Below are 22,805 nucleotides of genomic sequence, written 5' to 3' on the forward strand. Positions count from 1 at the left end.
GTCCCCCTGATGCATCCTTCAGAGATGCTAGCTAAGGCGCTTAGGTATACAAAAATTTGCTTGTATGAATGTGTGTGAATGAGTGTTGTTGTAAAACGTGCTTTGAGTGCTCATTTAGAGTAGCAGTGCATATTTATTTGTTACTGAAGTTGTGCAATTAAAGGTTCTAGCCCTAAATCCTAACCCCTAATCCTTGTTACTAGGGGTTAGGGCCTTGAAGTGGAATGTGTTAACCAACTATAATTTTACAGTTGCTGTTATAAAGTTAAATCTATTTCCCAATTGGCAATGAATCTGAACTGAATAAATACCATTTTAGGTTTTTGTTTTCATGGATAACATAAATTAAATGAATTGGAAACCTTTCCTATACACCTCCGAGACACACCGTTCCATGCATTTTGGTTATATTTTGAAAACAATTTGATCCTTTCTCTTTATTTAATCACACTCAAAGAAATAAAAATACTAAAGTAAGTCTTGAAAGTCTAGGTACACTTTTATCTTGTCAGCCCGACAAAATATGAGTTATGGCTGGACAAAAGACAACTTAATGCAGCTTTCTGTCCCTTTGACATATCGTATAATAGAAAAATGTGGCTCTGCCTCAAAATATAGTGTATGCCCTATTGGACTAAGACCTTCTCTACACCGCATCCATCAAATCAGCCACCTGAGTCTGTTTCAAATACTCATCATTCCTTAATGAATGTGATCAATCCCAATGTACACCTGCTCTGAACACCCTCCACGGTCCCTTCTTCGGAGTATCCTTTATGAATCATCTAGTGTGTCGATATCCATATTCCGACATCTTTATGTCAGCAACAAGACAATAACAGGGCTGGCCCTGAGCTCTTAAAGCAAACATTTTAACAAAGACTCAAAGTAACAGGATTGGTAGTGAAGAGGCTGGAAGCCATGAAGTGGGGAAAGTGGACACAGAACGGATATAATGGAGCAGAGAAACAGAAGGGACCCTTCCTGTTCAATCAGGCCCCATCTGAACTCACAAACTCCCTCTCTTCTCCATCTTCCTCACTAATTTGCATCTCTTTTATGTCCCTGCTTCCTATTATGCAAAAGTGCACGCTAAAAAAAGTAGTCCAGTTCACAAAGTGAGTCGCTCCATTTCCCCACACTTTTTAATCAATACCAGTCGGGGGGGGGGGGGGGGGGGGGGGGGTGTATGTGGTGTTCAGTTGCATTTATGCTAACTGGAATATTTGAACTGTTCTCTTTGAACTGTAGTTACCTTGGAAACTAGCCCACAGGACTTGTTTTATAACAGTAATTACAATTAGTGGTCAGACGAGGTCTTGAGTTTACAGAACATATAAATACAGAATCACATATACATCTTACAGGTATAGCACCCTGCTTTGTGAGCTATGCGGCATTTCAGAATGCTCACTGGCTGCTTGGAAGCAGCCTTGACGACCTTTACGACCCCCAGCTTGCTTTACATGGATGGCTTTTCTAGCTTATTGTATGCAGACTGCCAGGAAAGATGAAGCCTTGAGAAATTTAACAAGCGGTTTGTCGGCTCTGATACTCCACTTTCTGATGCCCATGAAATCTTACTTCTTCTGGCCATGTAGCTGATGATAAAGCGGGCTCCTGCAAGGCCTTCCCGCTGTTGCCATTTGTAATTTTTAGAAGTCATCACTGGGGGCGATACATCTTGATTGTGCCTTGGCAACTGTCATGCTCCACTAATGCACAGTGTGAGAGGGGGCATAAATGCAGAGTCTTCCGGCAACACTGATGTTTATCTTCCCTGCTTCATGAATTTGCATTCCCATAGACACAATTTACTCATAATGGCAGGCATCACAGCGTAGATAGGCCCAGTGTATTATCAGTCTGTATACAGTGTTTGTTTTACAAGTGGACAGGCAGGAAAGGGGGATTTGAACATTTTGATGAGGAAGACAGATTGATAGTAATATATGCCTCCTCTAATGGGCTTGATAGAGCTTTATGAAATATTCATCATTGGCTACTATTGTTGTAACGTTGCCAGCTGCGTCTGAGGGATCGCATTTTTATATTAATAAAGTAGCCCGTGTAGGACAAGCCTAATGACTCAGAGAAATACTGCGTTATTTCATATTAGAGTTCGTATAAAACGGGGGGTTTTCAAAGCTTTGACTATGACGCGCCAGTTTACGAGCAGGGGTATGATTGATGGCATTTCACGAACACGTTTAGCTCGTGTTTGTGAAACATGTGGTTGGAGAATGGTGGTTTGCGCTGGCTTTTTTTTTTCACTAGACTTGTTCGTTAATGGTGGCATCCTATTACAGTACTACACTTTAATTCAGCCAGCTTTTTAAATTGACCCATTTTTCACTCGAGACTGATCGATCAAGCAAGGTTCTTGATTTTAGTCACTTGTGGCGGTGAATTCAAAGATTATGAAGTTTGGCACAATGCTGTTGTCCATATAGTGGACATAAGGCGTAGCATGAAGTGTGGATGCTTCATCTTTCCTTCTTGTGCTTGTGAGTCACACAGAATGTCGCGAAGGCTCACCACTGGCCTACAGGTTACATTTTGAGATCTCTGGGTGTAAAACCTTGAAAGAAAGTTGAATTTCAGTTTTCATCTAACAGGGATGAAAAAAAATCCCATTATTACAGTGAATATCATGTCCCACCCAGAGCAGACTTATGATAGATACTCAGGCAAATATTTGAGGCCTTGTCATTCCTGCTGCTCCCCTCCTCTCTGAAAGTAGATGTTTGTTCACAGTGTCCTTTCTGCCATTCAGAACGCAAGGAATGCAATTTCTTTTAGAATGCAGCGAGTTTTAAAAAATTATTGGTGTTGCACTTCTCTTGTTCATTGACTGTAGATGTGACCCTTTTCATTGTATCTGCATACTGTATCTTTCTCGCTACTTTCACAGATTTATTTGGAGGGAACTAAAACTATGCATTCTCAGTAACTTTCATCTGCAGAATTAGCACTAAAATTAACGCTAATGTAGTACAGTGTGGTTTGAGGTAGTTTGCACAGGGTGCATTCTGACTGCCAAAAATCTATAATGACTTCGTAATTGCCTAATTAAACTCCTACAAAGCCGCTGATCATTTGCAACAAACCAAAAATCACTGGGCAACTTCTGGAATTGTATTGTGAATAAATTTGATTAGAGGCGATTGAACAGTTGATTGACGTGCAACTTTGGTTGGTTATGTCTGATAATTAGCTGGCACTTTTCCTGCCAAGTTTCTGTCACACATTTGCAGCGACGTCGCTTTAACACCTCCAAAATTGGGGTGTGTTTTTCTTTTCACAAATGTCAGAATGCTTTCTCAGCCATTATACGGGACTCACTTTTCACCAATCGAACAGTGATTTTCACAAACGTGGAATGGACTCTTGTAGATGCGGGCAAGACGGATGTCATACTACATATCAGCACTGTTGAAATAATATTCAAGCTGTAGATAATTATAGTGCAGATACCACTGCCATTAGATTTATGTGGAAAGTGAGAGGAATGGAGCCCAGTTGTGGGTTTATGACTAATCAGTGTCTGATGAAGGAGGACATGGAAGTACATTGTATTTGAATATTTAGGTTTGTTTTTTAAATTCAGTTGCTAGAGCTAAAGATTTCGATAAGCAGCATTAATACTGCAGTGGATTTGTGACTCACAACTCCAGCTACTCAAGTCTTTTGAAGTGTTCAGTAATAATTTACAGAGCTTTGCGAAAACAGCAAAATGGAAATCCAGTCATGTGCTTAGAAAATGTACTTCTTTTTTGTGGTCACGGGAATACACTCGATAAGAATCATTTAATTTAGTCACTTTTTCGTCACCCTTCTAACAAACAACCTGACTGTAATGGCAGCTACAGCGCATGAGAAGAAGATAAAACATATCCTCCAGACGCTCACTCAAACCTTTTCCTCCTTCCAATGCTCTTCCACTTCCATGCCACTGAAAACTACCAGCAGAATCTGTGGTCAGTGGCGACCAAATAACAACACATATGAGTAACTCACACACTCCCCCATATTCTGAATTTCTCCTGTGCTTCTAAATTGCTAGTATAAAATGCCCAGGCCAGAGGGGTAATAGTTTTTGATAATGATCCTGGGCTAAGCTTTGGTGCTGTGTGGCCACATGCCGCACAGACAGCATGCTGATTATTTCTCTGAAGTGTGTGTGTGTTTGTGTGCGTGCGTGTGTACACGGATGTGTGTCCGCAATGGTAATTTCCAGGCCTGATTGGCAAAGAGCGATGAAATTGGGGGCAGTTAGCACTGAGGGGAAAATAGTGCTGGAGTGTGTGGAAATGCAGCAGCCGTCCAATGGTAAACAAATTATCTGAAGTGAAATGACAACATTAGGCGATGCAAAGTGCCAGTCCACATTATGAATATGGCTCCATGCTATGTTTTTGACTACCTGTGTTTTTTTTTTTTTTTACACCATTTAAAGCAACTTAGCAGTCCTCATAAAAGATCTCTGGCCGCCTCACCTTCTTAGGCAAGGTATTCAATCAAAAGCATGAATCATAATCATTTCATGCGAGTAAACATACACTGTAATTTACTTTGCATCGAATACATAAAAGATGAATAACAATATGAGGATATGGAAATGCTGAAAACGTCTTTATGTTTTGCCACATGCGTTAAATGCGGATAAATATTGATGAGCTGAGAGGGAATGCTTCGCTTTCTCTGAAACAATCTCGGTTTTTGTTGACAGAGCCGGCTTAGCGAAAGGCGGATGTGAGATAATAGGTGGATAGCTCATGTGAATGATTTGAGCAAACTGCTCAATTTGCCAAAACTAAAGAGTTGTAAAACACTTCTTTATGTGACTTATTGTTTCAGACATTATATGAAAGCCAAATAAGTACTTGACTTTTTTTATTCGTTTTCTTAAGCTCTATTCATAGTACAGCCTCGCTGTTGCTGAGTGAGAAAAACCCATAGGGCTGTCTGTTGTCTCTAGCGACAGACAAAAGGTGTCTGTGTCTGCTCTATGTGCCCACACATTTACAGAACCTAACCCCCGAAGTCAAGACCCATTTGACTCACAGCAAATTGGCATGTCTAGACTCTTTTCCATTTGATTGTATTTAGTTATTTATTTATTCGAGCAAGCTCTCGACTAAACTGTTTTTTTTCCTTCTATTAATGTGGATCTCTGGCTCTGTGGGCACCCGAGCCCAGTCCCCCTCCTCCTTTTTTTTCCTGTCAGGAATGAAGAGTTAAATGAGGGGATTAATTACTAATTGCACTTTTTAGCTATGAAAGCATTCTTCATGAACAAGTGAGGAGAGAAGTTGTTGCTCTGACACGCACATGCCAGGCAAATAAAGACAAAGTAGATTTTGGTGGCTCGGTTTTTTGCCACCACTGTGATGCCCCGATGATGGATACCTCTGGGAAATGGGTGTTTTTGGTGCAAAGTGGATGGATGAATGATAAGATGCAGCCACATCAGCCTACCCACACACATCATCCCATGTCACTATTGCTGCTGCTCCCTTATGAAGACACATTAGCTGCAAAACCCAGCCAGGCTTTAAATTGAATGAAGGAGGTCACTTTTTTTTAACTGCTTAAGTGATAGGTACAGGCTGGTGCCGGTTAAGTCCTACGTTCTCTTGATCGCTGGCTTGATGGTCCTCTGAGGACACCAGTTTTGCAGTGGCAGCATTTAAAAGAAAATGTTTTGAAAGAATACCTTCTGAATAAAGACGGATGAAGTCTCGAGTGTCAAGTCCTGATTTAAAATGAGCAAAGCTGAAATTGCATTCAAGTTCCCACGGGTTTGTGGGTTGTTGTTTTTTTTTTAGAATAAAACCATCTGTTCTTCACTTAACCTCAGTCTTTGCTGGAGAACAGTTTTGTTGTTTAAGGTGTGCCCAAGCTAAAGCCAAGAATAATCACATTCAGGTTAAGGGTTATTTTAGCAATTTAATATTCCAATGTCAAAGTGTTGTAGATTCATTTTAAGTTAAGATCAAGATCCAAAAGTGGTGGATGTGCTACGTCATGTGTTAGGCCCAGACTGCTAGACAGTATGCATGTGTGCAGCATTGTCCTTTTGAACGGTCTTTACATTGTCATGCAACACATGACACTTCCAGCTTATCTCGACTCTTACAGATGAGCCCTGGTTGACACTTTTTAATGTACTGGGTATGCACAGTGATGTTATCCTAGTGCTCCAATTTGTCTTATGTCAGACATTTGCTTTTGAAATGAATTTAAGTTTTTAACTTAAGTTACATTAAATTAAATTCAAATTAACTTTCTGTCACTCTTGGGTCAGGTTATGTCATGGCTATAGTTCAGAAGTCGGTTGGTGTTTCGTTCCCTGGCTGCTCCAGTCTGCATGTCAAAGTATCCTCGGACAAGATACTGAACCTTCATCAGGGTGTGAATGTGTCCGAATGTTAGATAGAACTAATGTGTGTGCAGTAGAGACATGTTGTACTTTGAGTGCTCAAGGTGAGTACACAAGAACTCGCCCAATCACAGTGCTCGAAGGTGCTCAGTGCTCGATAGTTTAAGAAACAGTTTTAATCAACTGATAAAGTCTCACAGCGTGCATGCTTTTTATAATGGGCCTCGTGATCCAGAGAGAAAATGTTGAGTTGAAAGATGATGAAAAACCTATTCCGTGTTTTAAGAAAGAACGCATTAATTATTTTTAATCAATCTTCAAATACACAGAGGCAAACGGACAAATATTAAATGCAGAAACACACTGTGAATTTGTCCCCTGGGAAAGTTTCTAAATGTCTCTTTGTAATGTTTTAGGGAATATCTGGACTTAGAACTCATTTTTCAACACCACTGATGACTGGTTAGCAACTTCAAAAGTCACAGGCTGGGCCATAACTTATTTGTGTCACCTGGAAACATTTCTGCTAGAAGACAAATTTGTTGCCTAACTGAGAAGTTAGAATTCAACTATGGAGGTTTCTCCAATATGCAAGATGATTTTCAGTTTTCTGGGTTATGACTTCTACAACACCGGCAGAGACATTTGATTACAGACTCATGGTGGGAGTCCTGAAGTCTGTCTACATAGATCTTTGACATACCTACATATTCTAAATGAATGGATTACAAAGTGTGTTAAAATGTGATGCCAGGAGCCAGACTCAAACAGCCACAGGAGCACATTTAACAACGCATTCTGTTTGTGGAAATTTTCCCAATTAAGCAACACACTAGTACAGCGAGCGTATTTTCCGCTACAGCTGATGTTAACACTCAAAATGTGTGGTGTGCTTCAGTGAAGACACAACTTCAAGTAAGTCTACCGGTAATGGGTGGCATATCATACGTACCTCATGTGTGGGAGAGAGGTGCGCAGGCACACCTTTGATGACACCTTTAAAGAGACCGTTTTCAGACACAGATGTTTGCATGTAGTAGTTCTAGGAAAACTAGTCCTTAGATTTAAATTCTTTTTACAAAACAAAGTGACATGGCTAATCTTTAATCCACATCCTTACATCCACAGATGTGAGACACGAGTGATTATACGGGACATGTAGAAAGTGTGACTTTATGTGTGCTTCCAGCCTTCCAAAGGTAAATTGATTGACATGAGTTAGTCGGTTTAACAGTAATGCCATAGCTCATCAGATTCAGTGATGTCCTTTGTTAACAATGGTTTTTCTGAACAATTTCTGTTCAGTTGTGGTCTATATGTTAGAGTCCTTCATCTGTGTGTTCAATGGGTAGCAAAATAGCACTAAGATTAGTTCCACACATGGAAACACAGCAAAGGCTGAATGACGATGTCTTGATCTGAAGGGCAACGCATATGGCTCACAATGTACATGCTTTTTTCAAAGGGCCTCGTGATCCAGAGAGAAAATGTTGAGTCGAAAGATGATGAAAAACCCATTCCGTGTTTTGAGAAAGAACACATTAATTATTATTTTCATTTCTTTCCCGGTTATGGCGCTAGTGATAGATGGATATCGAAAGGCAACCCTGTACTGGATTGTGTATTCCTTCACAGGGTACATAGGCGAGAGCAAGAATGAATATGAAAAAGTACAATTTCAACGAGTTATCCATCATAGAAATTCAGCTCTAAAGTGAAAAGAAAGATTGCAAGATTCCTCAGTTGAATTCAAAATCTGTTTCTTGTACGACAGCAGTCCTCCCTTTGTTTGTGGTTTGAAATCTTGAAGGATAAATAATTATTTTTGAATATAAAGGCGAGCATATAAGAAAGCAGCGCGATGCAGAGATGCGAGATGAAAACGCTCCTTAACGTCCCACACAGTCTTTGCTCTGTTTATCATCGTAATTGACTACATGTTACTCTTCTGTCAGCTTTTTTTATTTGCATGTGACTAACATGTCCATGTGTGAGTGCGCGTGAGCCCCTTTCGGCGTTAACCCTCCCCCCCAAAAAAAAAGCAGGAGTCTGTAAAATATGCCGGCTTTTTGCCAGCACATTGGAAAACCAGGACACTAATGGAGAAAAGGGCTAGAAAAATCAAATCCAAACAATTGAACTCAGAAGTCTGAAAATAAGACAACGCTGTGAACAAAACTGAGTAAAGCGAGAGAGCAAGTAACACTTTTCAAACCTTTGCTGCGGTTTGTGCTCCCAAAACAGTCTGAGGGCGTCTGTATGAATGTGCGTCAGTGTGTGTAGGCTTAAGTTGATCGGCAGCCTGCCAGTGTTTTGAACTACACATCAGTACCACTTTGTACCCTCCATTCTGACCCCCCCTTTCTACCCCCGTGCGACATACACACACACACACACACAACAGCCTCCCCATTAACACACTCTGCCTCTAATGGAGTTCACTACTCACTACTTTCCGCTTGAACATGCAGTAGAGGAGTGCATCTAATAGTAGTCGCACACAGTTGGACTACATGGGTGTGAGCTTCAGTTAATATATGCCACTAGAGCCTGTGTTGGCAGACAAGATTGTGTTATCTGCTGTGGTGTGTACGGGCCCAGCCCATCTGTACGGTGACATCCTTCATAAATGAACCAAGCCGAACTGTGACGGCTGTCTCTTAGCCTGTGCTTCAGTCCTGTTGCTGCACTGACACCTCTGATGCATGCGCAGTATCTTGCCTCAGTATCATGAATACTGAAAGGATGTGCCACATTTGTATATCACCCTTTAGGCTTCAACGTGATTGTGCACGACTCCCTCTCTCTTCACTCGGTATTTTGCACGCTGAAAGCAGGTGCTTATAAAAACATCTCTCTTTCCTCCTTCTTTTTTTTGATGTAAACATTTTCTTGCCCTCTTCACTTTACTAGCTTACATTAAAAATAGCGCGATGATTTAATCTGCTTACGGTTAACCCATCCCCTTTCTTTTTTGCCTTTCTTTCTTTTGCTTTTTAAGGGACAGAGGCCATGTTTTCCCAGCAGCCACAGGACCTGGTGGTGGTGGCAGGCCAACCTGTGACATTACCGTGCAGTATCCCCGGCTATCACGGCGTCGTCCTGTGGATCAAAAACGGCTTGGCGCTGGGTGTGGGCAGAGACCTCTCTGGTAAGCATCTATCTCCCTTGAGCATGTTACCCTGGATTTCTGTGTTGCCCTCTGTTTCATCTATTAATTATACCCTCTAATATAACTGTCATATTCAAATGGCTGCTTTTTGTCATCTCAAGTCCACACGTGTCAACAAGCTACCCTTTGCCAAATACATGAATCCACAGAGAGATAAAGCAGGGCCCCTAATAGTGTGTTTCATCAATCAAGAATTGCAAGTGCACTAATTGTATCACTCAACATGAATGAGCAAAAAGAAAACTCATTTATGTCACTCTGTTACATGCAAAGTTGAATCTTTCATAGTTTCAAACCAACTGCAGCACGAAACGAGTTGTTGCCCTGGTCTTTGTTGGTGCTTCAGGCTTCTAAATGGCTTTTTGAAGAGTACCTGGTGTCCTCTAATTACACCGCACCTCGTGCATAATTGTCTTAATTGTTTAATTTAGTGCAAAAGTGACTACTGCACTGTCACTTAGTAGCCTGTTGTCAAACCAATCAAAGCTTTGTGTGCTGGCGACCTTGATGAATTTCAAGAAAACGCATCGCTCCTTTTAATAAACCTGAACAATCTTCTGAAGCGCAAAAGCTGCTGGATAAGAAAACCCGGCAACACCATGTCGCTGTTACATTATTTATTTAAAGGTTCATAAAATTCTCCTGAAACAGAGATTGATTTTAATGTTTATGCAGGGCTCTGTATGCAGCGGGATGCATTACTCTTTAAGGGCACAGTCTTTATTTTAGAGCTGTCTAATTTGCCTCGTGCACGTCTGCTCTGTGACCACTGAGAAATCTGAGTTAATTGCGATTCACGGAACAGTGTCACAATATCCAACTGTGGCCATTTTCAAAACACAAATGTCTCTCGTGATCACCGGCGATTAAATATGTATTGCTCTACAGATTTGAGGTCCTCTACCCTCTGACCTTTAGCAAACGCTCTTTAAAGTCCTTTTCCTGTCACCAGCGCGGTCTGTAATTAAACCTCAGTGGCTGACAGAGCCCCAGTAAAGCCATCTTATTCTCTCTTCAGGTCCTTATCAGGCACAGGGGAGGCTGAGAGGTAGCTGTAAACAATAGTCCCACAGTCTTCGCGTCTTCTTTGGAGGAAAAGGAGGCAGATGGGGAAAGTACTTATGATTGCTGGAGATAGAATGGAAGAGAGAGGGAGTAAGAGGGAGCACAATTTTATTTAGGGTCAGAGTGGAGCAGAGATGTTTATCCTCTTCTATTTTATTGATTTAACAAGACAAAACGATCAAGATGAAATCTCATTTCAAGAATGGGTAAAGTCGGAGTAAGGTGGAGAAAAGAGGAAAGAGAGAACGTCGGGTCGTCACACCGAGGAGAACTGCAGCAGATCACTCTTTAACAGCGCATCTGTAAATAATTTCCCAGCCACGGGCAGGATGTAGAAACTCTGACCTTCGCCATCAGCTCTCTTCTTCCTGTTGTTTGGGTGAATGATCAGGCCCGATGTGTAGAGTTTGAGAGTTTAAAAATGTGCACGGTTTCATATAAAGGAGGAATAGATTCCTGTCGGGGGAGGAAAGGTTGCTGAAATCAACCCTGTGATACGGACAGAGGCTGAGTGGCTCCTATTGAAGCAGATGACACTTTTTCAAAATAAAGCACTCCACAGCTGTCCCTTTTTTATTCTTTTTTCTTTTTTCTTTTGCTGCTCCTGCCTACCTAAACAAGTAACGCATGCAGAAGTAAACGAGTGATGGTACATCATTGCAAGATGTACACAAAGAAAGGAAATTGGCAGCTGTATACATAAAAAGTGCGACGAATCAAATGTTGCATGGAGCATTTCAATAATATAGGTCTGCTTGGGTATTCATAGAAAGAAGCTGCGTTGGCAGCGTGCTCCGCCTGGGACCTGTTTCCATTCACAGGAGCAGTGATTAAACTGAGAGAACTCTTTCACCATTCAGTGCGAGAAATCATAGCACAAAAGCCAATGATTCCTATCTGTCCCTGAATTTCCTCTTCATTCCCTTTTGTGCCATGCTTTTCCACTCTAATTAAAGAAAAGTGAAGTAGCCCCACAGCAGCTCCACATGCCAGTCAATGCCATGAATATGTAACTGCTGCACAGTTTGACAGCGACAATGGGCAGAGCGGCTATAAGTGAATTCTCCCGGTGTGCACGCAGAACAAGATGGACGGGGAAGTGTTTATATACGTTTTGCCATGCACTTGTGGATATACTCCAGGAGGACGCTTTCTTGAGAAGAGACTGATGGCAGACCTTTAGATGCGAGCAGGTGCTACTCCTGCCTCTCATGAGATCCAATTGAACACTCCGGTCATCTGTTCACAGATGCAGCAAAACCTTTCTCTATCCCCCAGTGCTTACACTGTGTGAAATGTGCTCTAGGTAAACGCCATAAATCACTAGGCCACGCCTCAAGTCTCTGTATAGTTACACGCACACGTGCACGCGCACGGTCACCATTGATTCGGCCCGAAGACAAATCCATTCTCCTCTGATGGATTCATTACTCCTTAATGGGCCTATTTTACATTGTTTGCTTTGGGTAACGCGTGGTGTCTTTGAAATTCCCCGAGATCTAAGATCAATGACCCGCGTCACATGTGCCGAGGTGATCAGTCTTCATGTGTATCAGTATAACTTCAGTCACATTGGCAAAATACATGATCAAGGTGCTTATGAGATGACAAACACATTTCAGCATGTTTATACTGTTTGGAAATTAGACACATTCTTGTCATTTACTATCCACGGCAAATGCAAATTGTATTCCTTTCGGGTTCGGCTGATGCACAGAGATGAAACTGGAACGGAGCCATGTCCTCACACAGCGAAATTATTCTTAGTTTGCCAGAGGCACAGATGAGGTAATTGGCAAGATCATCTGTTTGCGTAACAGAAATTTGCATGCCTCGTACCTTGCCACAATTAAGACCAGCAAAGCGAAGTTGTGAAGTGCATCTTGTTTCCCGGGTGCAGTTAAGGCTCGGCTGTGGAGTCTGCAGTCAACTCAAGGTCACATAATTCAGATTTGCGCAATGATCATTACCCTTGTGATCCAAAATGGCACTATTGCTTTGAATCTCATCAGTGAACATAAAACTGAAGCAAAATGGGTCTCCGGGTGACCTTGTGAACATAATGGTGCATCCTTTCATTTAAGCTTCTGTTTTTTTTACTATTTCTTTCCTGAGTGTGGAAAAGTAGAAAGCGCCTTTACAGGCAGTGGTTATTAATACTATTCATGGAAGCTTTTACTTGTGATTGGGCTTGTGTTAACTGTATGTACAGCATTTTTTTTACTGCCATTCCTCCATATGACACTGAAAGAAAAAAGACATCAACTGTGTTCTAAGTATTCCCTCATAACAGTAGCTGGTGGCATTTTGGTCATCTTGGTTAGCGTGCCACGTCTTTAAACTTCTCCTGTGTCCTCTGCCTGGTTGTGCTGCTTATACTTAGGCATTTTTTTGTCCTTTGTTCTTCCCAGTGTATAGGCCCACAAGATTAAAAGCTACATGTTGGAAGATGAAATGCAGAGAGTAGTTTAATCGGCTGTAACTCACCCCACCAGCATATAATGAGGCCCACTTCATGCTCTATTAAAGGCTACTGGATTCAATGAAGCAACCATCAGTAATTGGACTTTGAGCATACGATGGGATTTTGCAGTAGACAAATTCAAGGACTTAAAAGCTGTTATAAGGCTGCCCAGTCTGTTATGTTCCCTGTGGTTAGTAAAACATATAATCAGAGAGCAAACCCTTTATAGTGATTCTGAGGGATCGCTGAAGTGAACTCGACTTATAAGGTGGTTGTTATTGGAAAATCCATATTTTGTTCCCAAAAATCTGTTGGTAAGAAACCAAAACTTATTTTTTTTGGAACAAAAGTATGTGTGCAGAAAGTGTGAAGTTTCCTGTTACAATACACAATGTTTGGAGTGCCCTTGTTCCCCTGTAAAACTCTCCAATTCACTCCTCAAGGTTCATCGATGATATTTCTATAAGCGCTACTGGAGGAAAAAGCAGTTCTCAGCTGGAAGTTACTCGCATTTGTGGGAGTTTAATTTGTATAAACACACATTCTCTGTGTTTTCCAAGCACTGTATCCACAGTAATTAAAAATATGGGGCATGAAAAAAAAGAGAATCTATCTTAGGAAACGAGCAAATCCAAAAGCATGCGGAAAATACCCCACAGAGCCGCCCAGTTAAACTCATTCTTCTTCTTGCTCATCTAACCCCATCGAGGGACGCGTGCCGCTAAACACTCGCAGTGCACATTTCGATAATAGTTGAGGGTGATTTCTTTGAAACCATCTCTCTTGACTTGTGCAAAATGTCCATGTCTCTTGGATGTTGTTCTCCATTCTTCCCTTATTAAGCTGTAAATCATTTCAGAAAGCTTTGCTGGAACAAGTCAAACTAATTCCTGTTTATAGCTGAAGTAGAAAAAAGGAAAGAAAATCATTATCCTGAATGCTACAGCTACTCCTTAAAATTGGCAGGAGTGCTGTAAAAACATGGAAATGTATGAAAATGCATTGTGAGTGAAGTATAAATTAACATTCACGCTATGTTCACCTATAAAGTCGTTGTAAAATCAGTTTCTCTGTTATCTAAATTACATGCTTTTGCAGCTCAGTTAAAGTTAATATGTTAATGGCTGAACTGTGAAAGGTAACAAAGCAGTGTTTTCTTTTTTCTTCCTTTTTTTTACAAAATGAATTTGTTATTAAAAGCTTTAAAAATAATCATTTTATCATCTTGCTTTTGGCGAGTGCACAGTATTTTCATTTTCAAACGGACAAATGTGTTTGCACTGCAGGCTACCCTCGTTACACAGTGATTGGCGACCATGGTTCAGGGGAGCATCATTTGCGAATCCAGCGTGTTGAACTGACGGATGATGCAGTGTTTGAGTGCCAGGCAGTTCAGGCTGCCATGAGGTCCCGTCCTGCCCGCCTCACTGTTCTGGGTAAGTCAACACTGAGCACACGGCAACTCCAAACAAACCCACTGTACCAGCGCCAGCAGGCTCCAATCACCAAATGGCTTGTGGAAAAAAAAAAAAAAAAAAAAAAAAAAAAAAGCACTGGCTTCTCTCTTTTTAATCTGTCAACTATCAGTTCTTAACTTAGGGAAATGTGTAGAACAAAGTAAACACCTTTGTTCCAATTATTTGATACAATAGTGTAATAACAGTATACATGTATTAAATCCCAGTATTCTTGGACCTAAGCACTGGATAGAAGCACCACCAGAGCTCAAAGCAACACTAACAAATTCAATGCTTAAAAAGGTTTTAGGGTTTTTTTTTCTTCCCACTTTCCAGCAACAAATCAAAACTAATATTTCATGTGATGTTTTCCAAAACATGATAAAAAATGATGTTGCGAATCTTGAACAGAAAAGATCCTTTATTTAAGCTTTTGAAAGGGAATCAGGAATCCGTGATAACTTTTTCCCATTTGGCAGACAGTGTCAATATGACAAAACTTTTACAGAACCTTATTTCCACTTTAATTTCCTTCCTCGGCATGCAGCCTCCATTTCCATTATTACCATAAGCTTGAGAGGTGACAGGCTCTTAATTAAACTTTATTGGGTTATCATTCAGTGTTTTCATTTCTGCCTTATTGGGTAGCTCTAGTCCAACCTCTGGCTCACGCCTCTTACCTGGGTCTTTCAAGCGTTCTTCCCTTAACCTTCCTCAGTAGGTGAGCGCCGAATAGATAACTCACGTTGGTGGCAGAGCAAGAGAGCGAAGGAAGGAATGAGTGAAAAGAGTGGGGAATTTGTGGGATGTCTGACGCCCTCACCACTAGCGACTCATCCGCCATATTGATCCAGCCTAATGAAAAGTGAAACTAACGATTTTGTAGGGGAGAAAACAGAAAGAGAAAACGAGAGAGGGGAAGACAAATTGCAGCATAATGTTTCTCTGGCAGCACAAGCCCCCTCCCTGCAAATGGATATAAGTGAATAATTATGGATACTTCTTCAGAGTTTAAAATGTCTGGTGTGACTGCACTTTTCCCATCATCTACTGCTTTCCTTTTTAGGGTGCATGTTCACATCCTTCAAAGTTCAGATGCTCTAACATCGAGATTTTCTTAGAAACTTTGCAATCAGACCTCACACTCAGGGGACATTAGGGGAAAAAGAAAAAAAGCCAGACAGGCAATTCAAGATGTTATTGCTGGACGCAATACCCATTTTAATGCATGATTCTCCTACATTAAACTTCCACTTTGGCTTTTCAAGCAACTTTATTGAATTATAACACCGGCCTCCCACTTAAAGGTTCTACAGTCTAGAGCGGGGATCTCAAACTCGTGGCCCGGGGGCCACTTGCGGCCCACATCACCCCTAGTGCGGGCCGTATATTGACGTGAAGAAATATAATGCAATTTGGCCCTTGAAGTTACTTTTTTGTTAGGGTAGACGTGTTTGTTGTCGAGTGCAGTGTTAAAATAAGTTCTTTAAAAAGACACAAATGATTTAATATGAGCAGAGAGTACAAACATGTTGAGGGATTGGTTGTGTTAGTTCAGTGAGAGAGTTGTTTGAAAAGAAAACAATTTTCACTTGCAGTCAAAAGCTAATGTGTACACTTATGTCTGCATTTTTATTTTGTTAAATACGAACAAAATGACAGCAGAAGTGCTGCCACGTGTCCGGCCAGAAAGAGAGTACCAACTTGTTTATTTGGTAGTTCAATGAAAGGCTTCAGTTAAGAGTGAGAAAAAAAATTGCGTTCACGTTTGCAGTTTGTGTTGTTAAACAATAATTGAAATGTAAAAACACAAACAAAACACTACATTATCGGGAATATTTTGGGGTGTTTTCTTGTTTGTTTGTTTGTTTGTTTTGTACTACTTGAACACTAAAGAGGCCCTCCAATGAGATGACAGTGCCAGCAGTGGCCCACAGCTCATTTTAGTTTGAGACCCCTGGTCTAGAGTATGGAGAAAAAGGTCTATATTAACTCAGTCACAGTTTTTATCACTCACTCATTAATATATAATAAAAATTAGTAATGTTTTGATGCATGCTCAATCATCTAGGTAAGAAAATCCCCAAAAGGTTGTTTCAACTTTTTGGAACAATTAGTAATCCACAGCTCTTTTCAACACATTACTGGAACACAGTATTCGGTTGAGGCATAAATTAGTCCAAAAACTAATAAAACCCTATTTGTAAAAATGGCACCATTGAAGACCATGCTGGGTAATGCTAGCTAGCTGGCTTGTTAACATCTGGCATGGGCTCTGCTGCTGCACTCAACAACGGGAAAGAAGTAAAAATGCTCCCAAATAACTTGTGACCAATAGAGAAGCACCATCTGCTGTTTGGCTATTTTTCAGTTGTTTAAATAAAAGAAAACAAAAAGAAAAAATGATTTTGTTGTGTTTTATGGTTGTGCTGCTTCGGGCAGTATTTTCACTATGTGCATGGTTCAAGCAGACGTTGTGAGCCGGGGATAGCATGCTACTCAAGGCTAAAAGTTTTTTTCCCCTCATCATTTTTTCCACAAGCAGGTTTTTAAGGACCGACTCTCTAGCTCTGTGGATTTGTGTTTACAGAGACAAAGTAAAGATGTTTTGGGTTTTTTGGTTTTTCTTGGATTTTTTGGGTTTTTTTGGGAAGTTGTGTTTTATATTTTATTTCTTTTCTAGTGGCACCATATGTTAAAATGATCACTGACTTATTCAAAAATAATAATGATAATATCTTAATTATTAATAATTATTAATTATATAAATACAATGCTATTAGTTGAATGGATAAAAATAATCTCTGACAAATTTCAGCCAAATCATTTTATGTTCACACAAGGCTGGGACCCATGTCTAAACTTCCCTTTATTCCCTGTGTCTGAAAAAGGTTGTTGCTCTGCAATCAAATTGTAACCAAATGAAATCTAGAGGCAGTTACACATGCTAATATTACAGTTAAACTATAATAGATTTTTATGTCTGAATCAACATCATCAAGCTTGTCCATGTGCAGCAGTCAGACACAAAACTAAAATAAATAAATAGGTTTATTGGTTACCTATTAATATTAACTGATCTTAAGATTTTAATAATGTTTTTCAAGGCCAGCTCTGGGCTCACACCAAAGTATGTCGTAACCTGAGGTTCTCAGCCAAGGCTATGCTGGCCATCCCACAATCTCGGCTGAGGACCAAGGGTGACTGAGCCTTTTCTATCAGGGCACCCACTCTTTGGAACAACCTCAGCGAAGAGATCAGATTGGCAAGCTCTTTATCGCCTTTTAAATCCCTCTAAAGACATATTTTTATACGCTGGCTTTCTCTTTGCTTCCACTTTGAGTTATTTGTTTGTTTTTTTTAATAATGTTTTATCATTTCTTCCTTCTCTTCCTTTATAATCTTTTTATTTTGTATTTGTTTTTAATTTACCTTTTTTCTTTTTTTAAAAAAAATCATTACTTTTCTTTATGATTATGTATTATTTCTTTAATATGATGCTAAACACCACTTTGTTTAGCCTTAGTGGCCTTGGAAATTTTCTAGGTAAAAGCTGCTTTCAGTGAAAGGATGCTCATATGGGAGCACACAGTTGCCATTAGCAGTGGATGCAAATATTTTTCTACTTTCAGTTTTATTTCACCCCCCACTGTACTCCATGTGGTCCAATCTTGGCATATTCCAAGTAAATTAAAGCAATAAAGCACTATTTGCTAACCCTGAAATTTCAACCGTAAGCAGCATTTGGGTGAACTGTATTATCTTAGCTAATAAGCTACGAGAAAGGGAACACCTTTATTCGTATTTGACTTATTGAGAGCGAGAGAGTTTATCGTACCTCCGCATGAGCCTGAATGGTAGGTGTTTGTTTAATCCCCTGCCAAGCTCAATGACTCCACAATGCGCTGCCAGGGAGAACTCCAGGCTGATCTACACACAAGGTAATGGAGGAAATATATGCAAGGCCTGTGTCACTGCAAACTCCTAGCTGTCAATTACTTGCCAGCGGTGACAGAGTGTGTCTATCAACTTGGAAGGCAGCTACGGCCACACACATGCCTATATGCGTACACGCAGACACAAATACGGCACATAGGCATATATGCATTATGCCTAAATGCATCCTCACACCCACCAGTGCACACACACACGCACACAAAGTCTTCCATTTTCAAATTGACAGCAGAATAAATCTAAAGCTCTCCTCTCCATCTTTTATAATTCCGTTTCAGCCCATATACATCCATGTGCCATGTCAGAGTAACTTCTCAACACTTAACTTTGATATCTTTGGAAACACAGAACACAAATATTCATACTGCTAAAGAATAAAGTTGCATGTTTCAAGTTTTCTGTCTTTTTTTCTCTTTTCTTTTCACTGAGTTTGGCCTTGTAAAAACTACACATGTAAACAACCCACCCATTCACTAGAAAACAGAGCGAAAGCCTTTACTTCACTCTTATTCATTTCAGCCAATAATTAAATGGGGAAGAGTAAGGAAGTTAAAAAAGACTGACTACATCAACATTTATAAACGGTAATGAAGTCCCTTCATCGAAAAGCTTTGGCAACTAAATGGATAGTGCGCTTAAGAGTTTGCATGGCTTGCAGGCTTACTCTCAGATGCCAAAGGAGAATCAAGGTCTTGTGAATTAGTCATGAAGGAAGAGAATGGAGGGTTTTAGGTCCAAAAAAGACCCTTGAGGCTAATTATATCCCTTGCAGCTAGTTGGCACCTCTCCAGACCTTTGCTCTAATCTTTCTACCTTTGGTTGGGGACCGGTGGAATAAAAGGTAGTGGGATCACTGTTGTTTGATTAAGGTCTTTGGCTGAAAAAACTTATCTAAGGTGTTAGGTTTATTTTAAATTAACTGGATTGTGGTAATCCTTTACACAAAAGAAATATGCTTTTAATGAATTGTAGTGCCATTTATTGACAGACATTTTAGTCTTTATTTTAAGTGGGGTTTTTTTGTCACCATCTGCATTTACTCGCTCCTTTTTTTCCCCAGTCACTTAATGAATCCTTCCTACTTAATGGACAGCCTTGAATTCCTTTAATTAGTTAGTTCTCTTAATTTTGAATCCTGTCTTAAAAGGACACTGTTAATTTGTAAACTCAAAAGAGCGCTTTTGTCACACTGTTCACTGTTGGCTGTTCATTAAAATTTACTAAAGATAAACTCAAAAGATAAAAATGCCTGGCCACTAGGCCCAATATTGTTCATTTATCATCACCAGCTATTCTCAAGTATTTCTTTTGATCATCCATTAACCTTGATGAGATTCTTTTTTGGCTTGAAGCATGGATATAAAAACAGGAGATTTTTTTTAAGATGTCGACGTTATCTGGAGGAAATAAAAAAGAGTTGCAAAGCTTTTTGTGTAGTAGAAAATAATCCCCCCCATTCAGAAATGTTGCATCACTTGTTGTGTAACACCAGTGTCTCTGGATATCACGGTTCTTAATTTTTGTTTATTATGTACCATATGTACCAAATCATGTCAAAAAATTGGTACTCAGATGCTAAACGGATACTGAAAAGAACTATGGGATCACATACTCATTTGTAACGGTATTGATACCAGCGCTGCTGTCGTCGCCTCCTCCAGCTGACACACAGCTTCACACAGCAGTGGTGCAGACAGACAGGCACGGAGCCCCTCCTCTCACTATCAGCTGAGCACTTAAACAGTAGCGCAACAGACTCAGCGAAGCACCTTCAAGTCTGGCACCCCGACCTTTATGAAGAAAGACCGGGGTGCTGTGTTTCTTTTTTTGTAACAGATTGAAGCAGAGAATAGTCTACCAGCAGCTAGACAGAAAATGCAACAGCCTACCTTAACAGCTCTATTTGATCGGCAACAAAAACATGGTGGCAAGCCACCAAAAGCACAGGAAATTAACATGGCTATAGAGCCGTGCAAGGATTGGTATTCTTCACATCTGTTTTGCCTTTTCTGTTTTTTGCATGTGTTGATAATAGTACTGAATATCTTTCCAAGTGCTGGTATCAAGTTTGAAATGTGACCCTTTATTTTACGGTTTATCCAGTTACGCTTAAATAGTTGTCTGAGTGTGCAATAAGATACATTTTTGACCTTTTTTTCTCCTAATATAAGCTCTGTTATTAATCTTGCATATTTGCGCATCAGCATTTCAACATTTACATTTACAATTAAACCATATGTGGTTGATTCACTTCTGGAAGAACCAATGTGCAGTTTGGTGCTGCGGTTGAAATTCAAAGCCCCCGCAGAAGATCTTTGGAAATGAAAAGCATTCATAAATACAATATTACGCTGGTCGTCTGACAAACATAATTGATAGCACGCCATTTGAATGAACCATTGTGTGCAAGATATTTGTTTTCCCTTTCCTGCATTGTTAATGTTTTGGGCCCATGCTTCAGCAACAATATTCATGTACACAAAAGCCCAAGGGTATCTTTTGTTATTGTTGTTTTCAACTGCCAAAGCTGAATCAGCCATTTCTGTGGATAAGTCTGAATTCATTATTTCTCAAGGATCACACTGCCATCTTTTTAGTAATGGAAATGAACTTTGAGGGCAGGGCTAAAAAAAAAAGAAGAAAAGAAAAGAAAGCTACTGTAGAATTAGAAGTTTTTGTGCTGAAAACCCCCCACAAATTATCACAAATAGTTTATTAATGTGCATTTTAGCTTCAAGTGCTGCCTTTGAAGTATGTTTCAGTAAGTCCAAGGGCAAGTAAAAGCTTATATAGAAGACCTGTATTTTCTGTATTAGTTGCACGTGATCTTTCTTTTATTAAGATTTTGATTCTTCGTTTTTTCATTAAAGGTTAAAGTTACAGTCACCGAAGTCAGCCATATCAGTATCCTTTTTACCGGATACTGCTGTTTGAGCTACATTTTGAGGAACCCTTATTAAATTCTTTGCAGATTTCCTTGTAAGTAACCAATTTGTCTTTTACAAAAGGTAATTTAAGCCTAGCCAAGCATCTCAGTAGTATAATGAGAGATAAGGTGTCCTAAACGGCAGTCATTCTGGGAGAAAACTTGACTGTAACATTCACATTACACTGCCTTTTCCTGCAACATGAGATGGGACAATAACTACATCTATGGTATCAGAGGCAGTGAGCAGGTGTGCGATTATGGCAGACAGGCTGTATGTAGGATGTTTGGTTTTTTGTTGGGTTTTTTTTTTTTCCTTCTCAGCATTTGAACAGAAGGAGAAGAAATAACATGAATTCATGTGCCGCGAAACAACAGTACCGACTGTGTACAGGTGCTGAGCTAATTTGAATGCACCGCACTACTCAGTGAGTCAGTTTTCTTCAGTTGACTGTAATTCTTGTCAGCAAACTAATGATTGGCTTAAGAAATATAACAACAAGGGCTGATAACTGCCAGAAATTTTGAATGAAAAGTTTTTACTTTTAACTGTGAGTTGGAACTTGGATTTTGACCTTGCCTAACACCCCCCCCACACACACACACACACACACACACACACGCACACATACACACACACACACACACACGCGCACACACATACACACCACACTCCTTAAATTCAAACATACATACATAATACACACGTAATTATAGAGCACAACTCAGCTGGGTGGTGAGAAGCAATGTCAGCACCCTCCCAATCTGTGGAGAGCAGCTTAGGGCTGCACATGGCTGCGCTGTGACGGAGCAAGCAGTGCACATCTCTGACAGCTCTGGCATCTACCCACTCCTCATCTCATCTTCATCCTTCCTTCCCTCCATTTTATTTGGCAGTGTTCGCAGAGATCATGATGCCGACTCGTGCTGTGTTTCTACACTGTACATATTAAAATTTAGCGAAAATGAGTTAGTTTGCACCTTTTGATCATCTCCCCTTACTGTCCCATTGGCGTCCAGCTCCTTTCTTCCTCTACCTCTCTCTTTACTCTCGTTACTCTTCTTTGTCTTTTCTAGCAACTTATTATTTCATATTTCCACCACGGCGCCATGGATTTTCTACAAATCAGTGCTGTGCTGTTGTTTTTGCAACTGCAATCTGCCATTTTGTCTGTTTCTCCTATTTTCCTTTTCATTTCATTTTTATTCACTCTTACTTGTTCTCCTGTCTCATGCATGTGCACAGTCATGGCTGAAGATCTTCTGCTTCCAAACAGATGTACTATGACAGCACTTGAAGAGGGCCGGTGATTTGGGCCAGTGAGCCACACATGTCTCTTGTATCCACCCTGCGCTGGGTGGATACCTTCTACTCTTCTGTT

At 40.3% G+C, this 22,805-nt stretch overlaps 1 protein-coding gene across 8 annotated transcripts in view; it reads left to right on the plus strand.

Annotated features, from left to right (window-relative positions):
* The window catches only part of kirrel3b (kirre like nephrin family adhesion molecule 3b), a 170,046-nt gene that overhangs the window by 90,073 nt on the left and 57,168 nt on the right, over positions 1-22,805 (plus strand). For all 8 annotated transcript variants that reach the window (XM_085130697.1, XM_085130698.1, XM_085130702.1 and 5 more), the window contains exons 3-4: positions 9,387-9,536; positions 14,373-14,522. In XM_085130697.1, the coding sequence (XP_084986823.1) occupies positions 9,387-9,536; positions 14,373-14,522 (300 nt within the window). The remainder of the gene's footprint in view (positions 1-9,386; positions 9,537-14,372; positions 14,523-22,805) is intronic.

Source organism: Neolamprologus multifasciatus, chromosome 14, assembly GCF_963576455.1.
Source record: "Neolamprologus multifasciatus chromosome 14, fNeoMul1.2, whole genome shotgun sequence".
In the NCBI taxonomy this organism is placed as follows: domain Eukaryota; kingdom Metazoa; phylum Chordata; class Actinopteri; order Cichliformes; family Cichlidae; genus Neolamprologus; species Neolamprologus multifasciatus.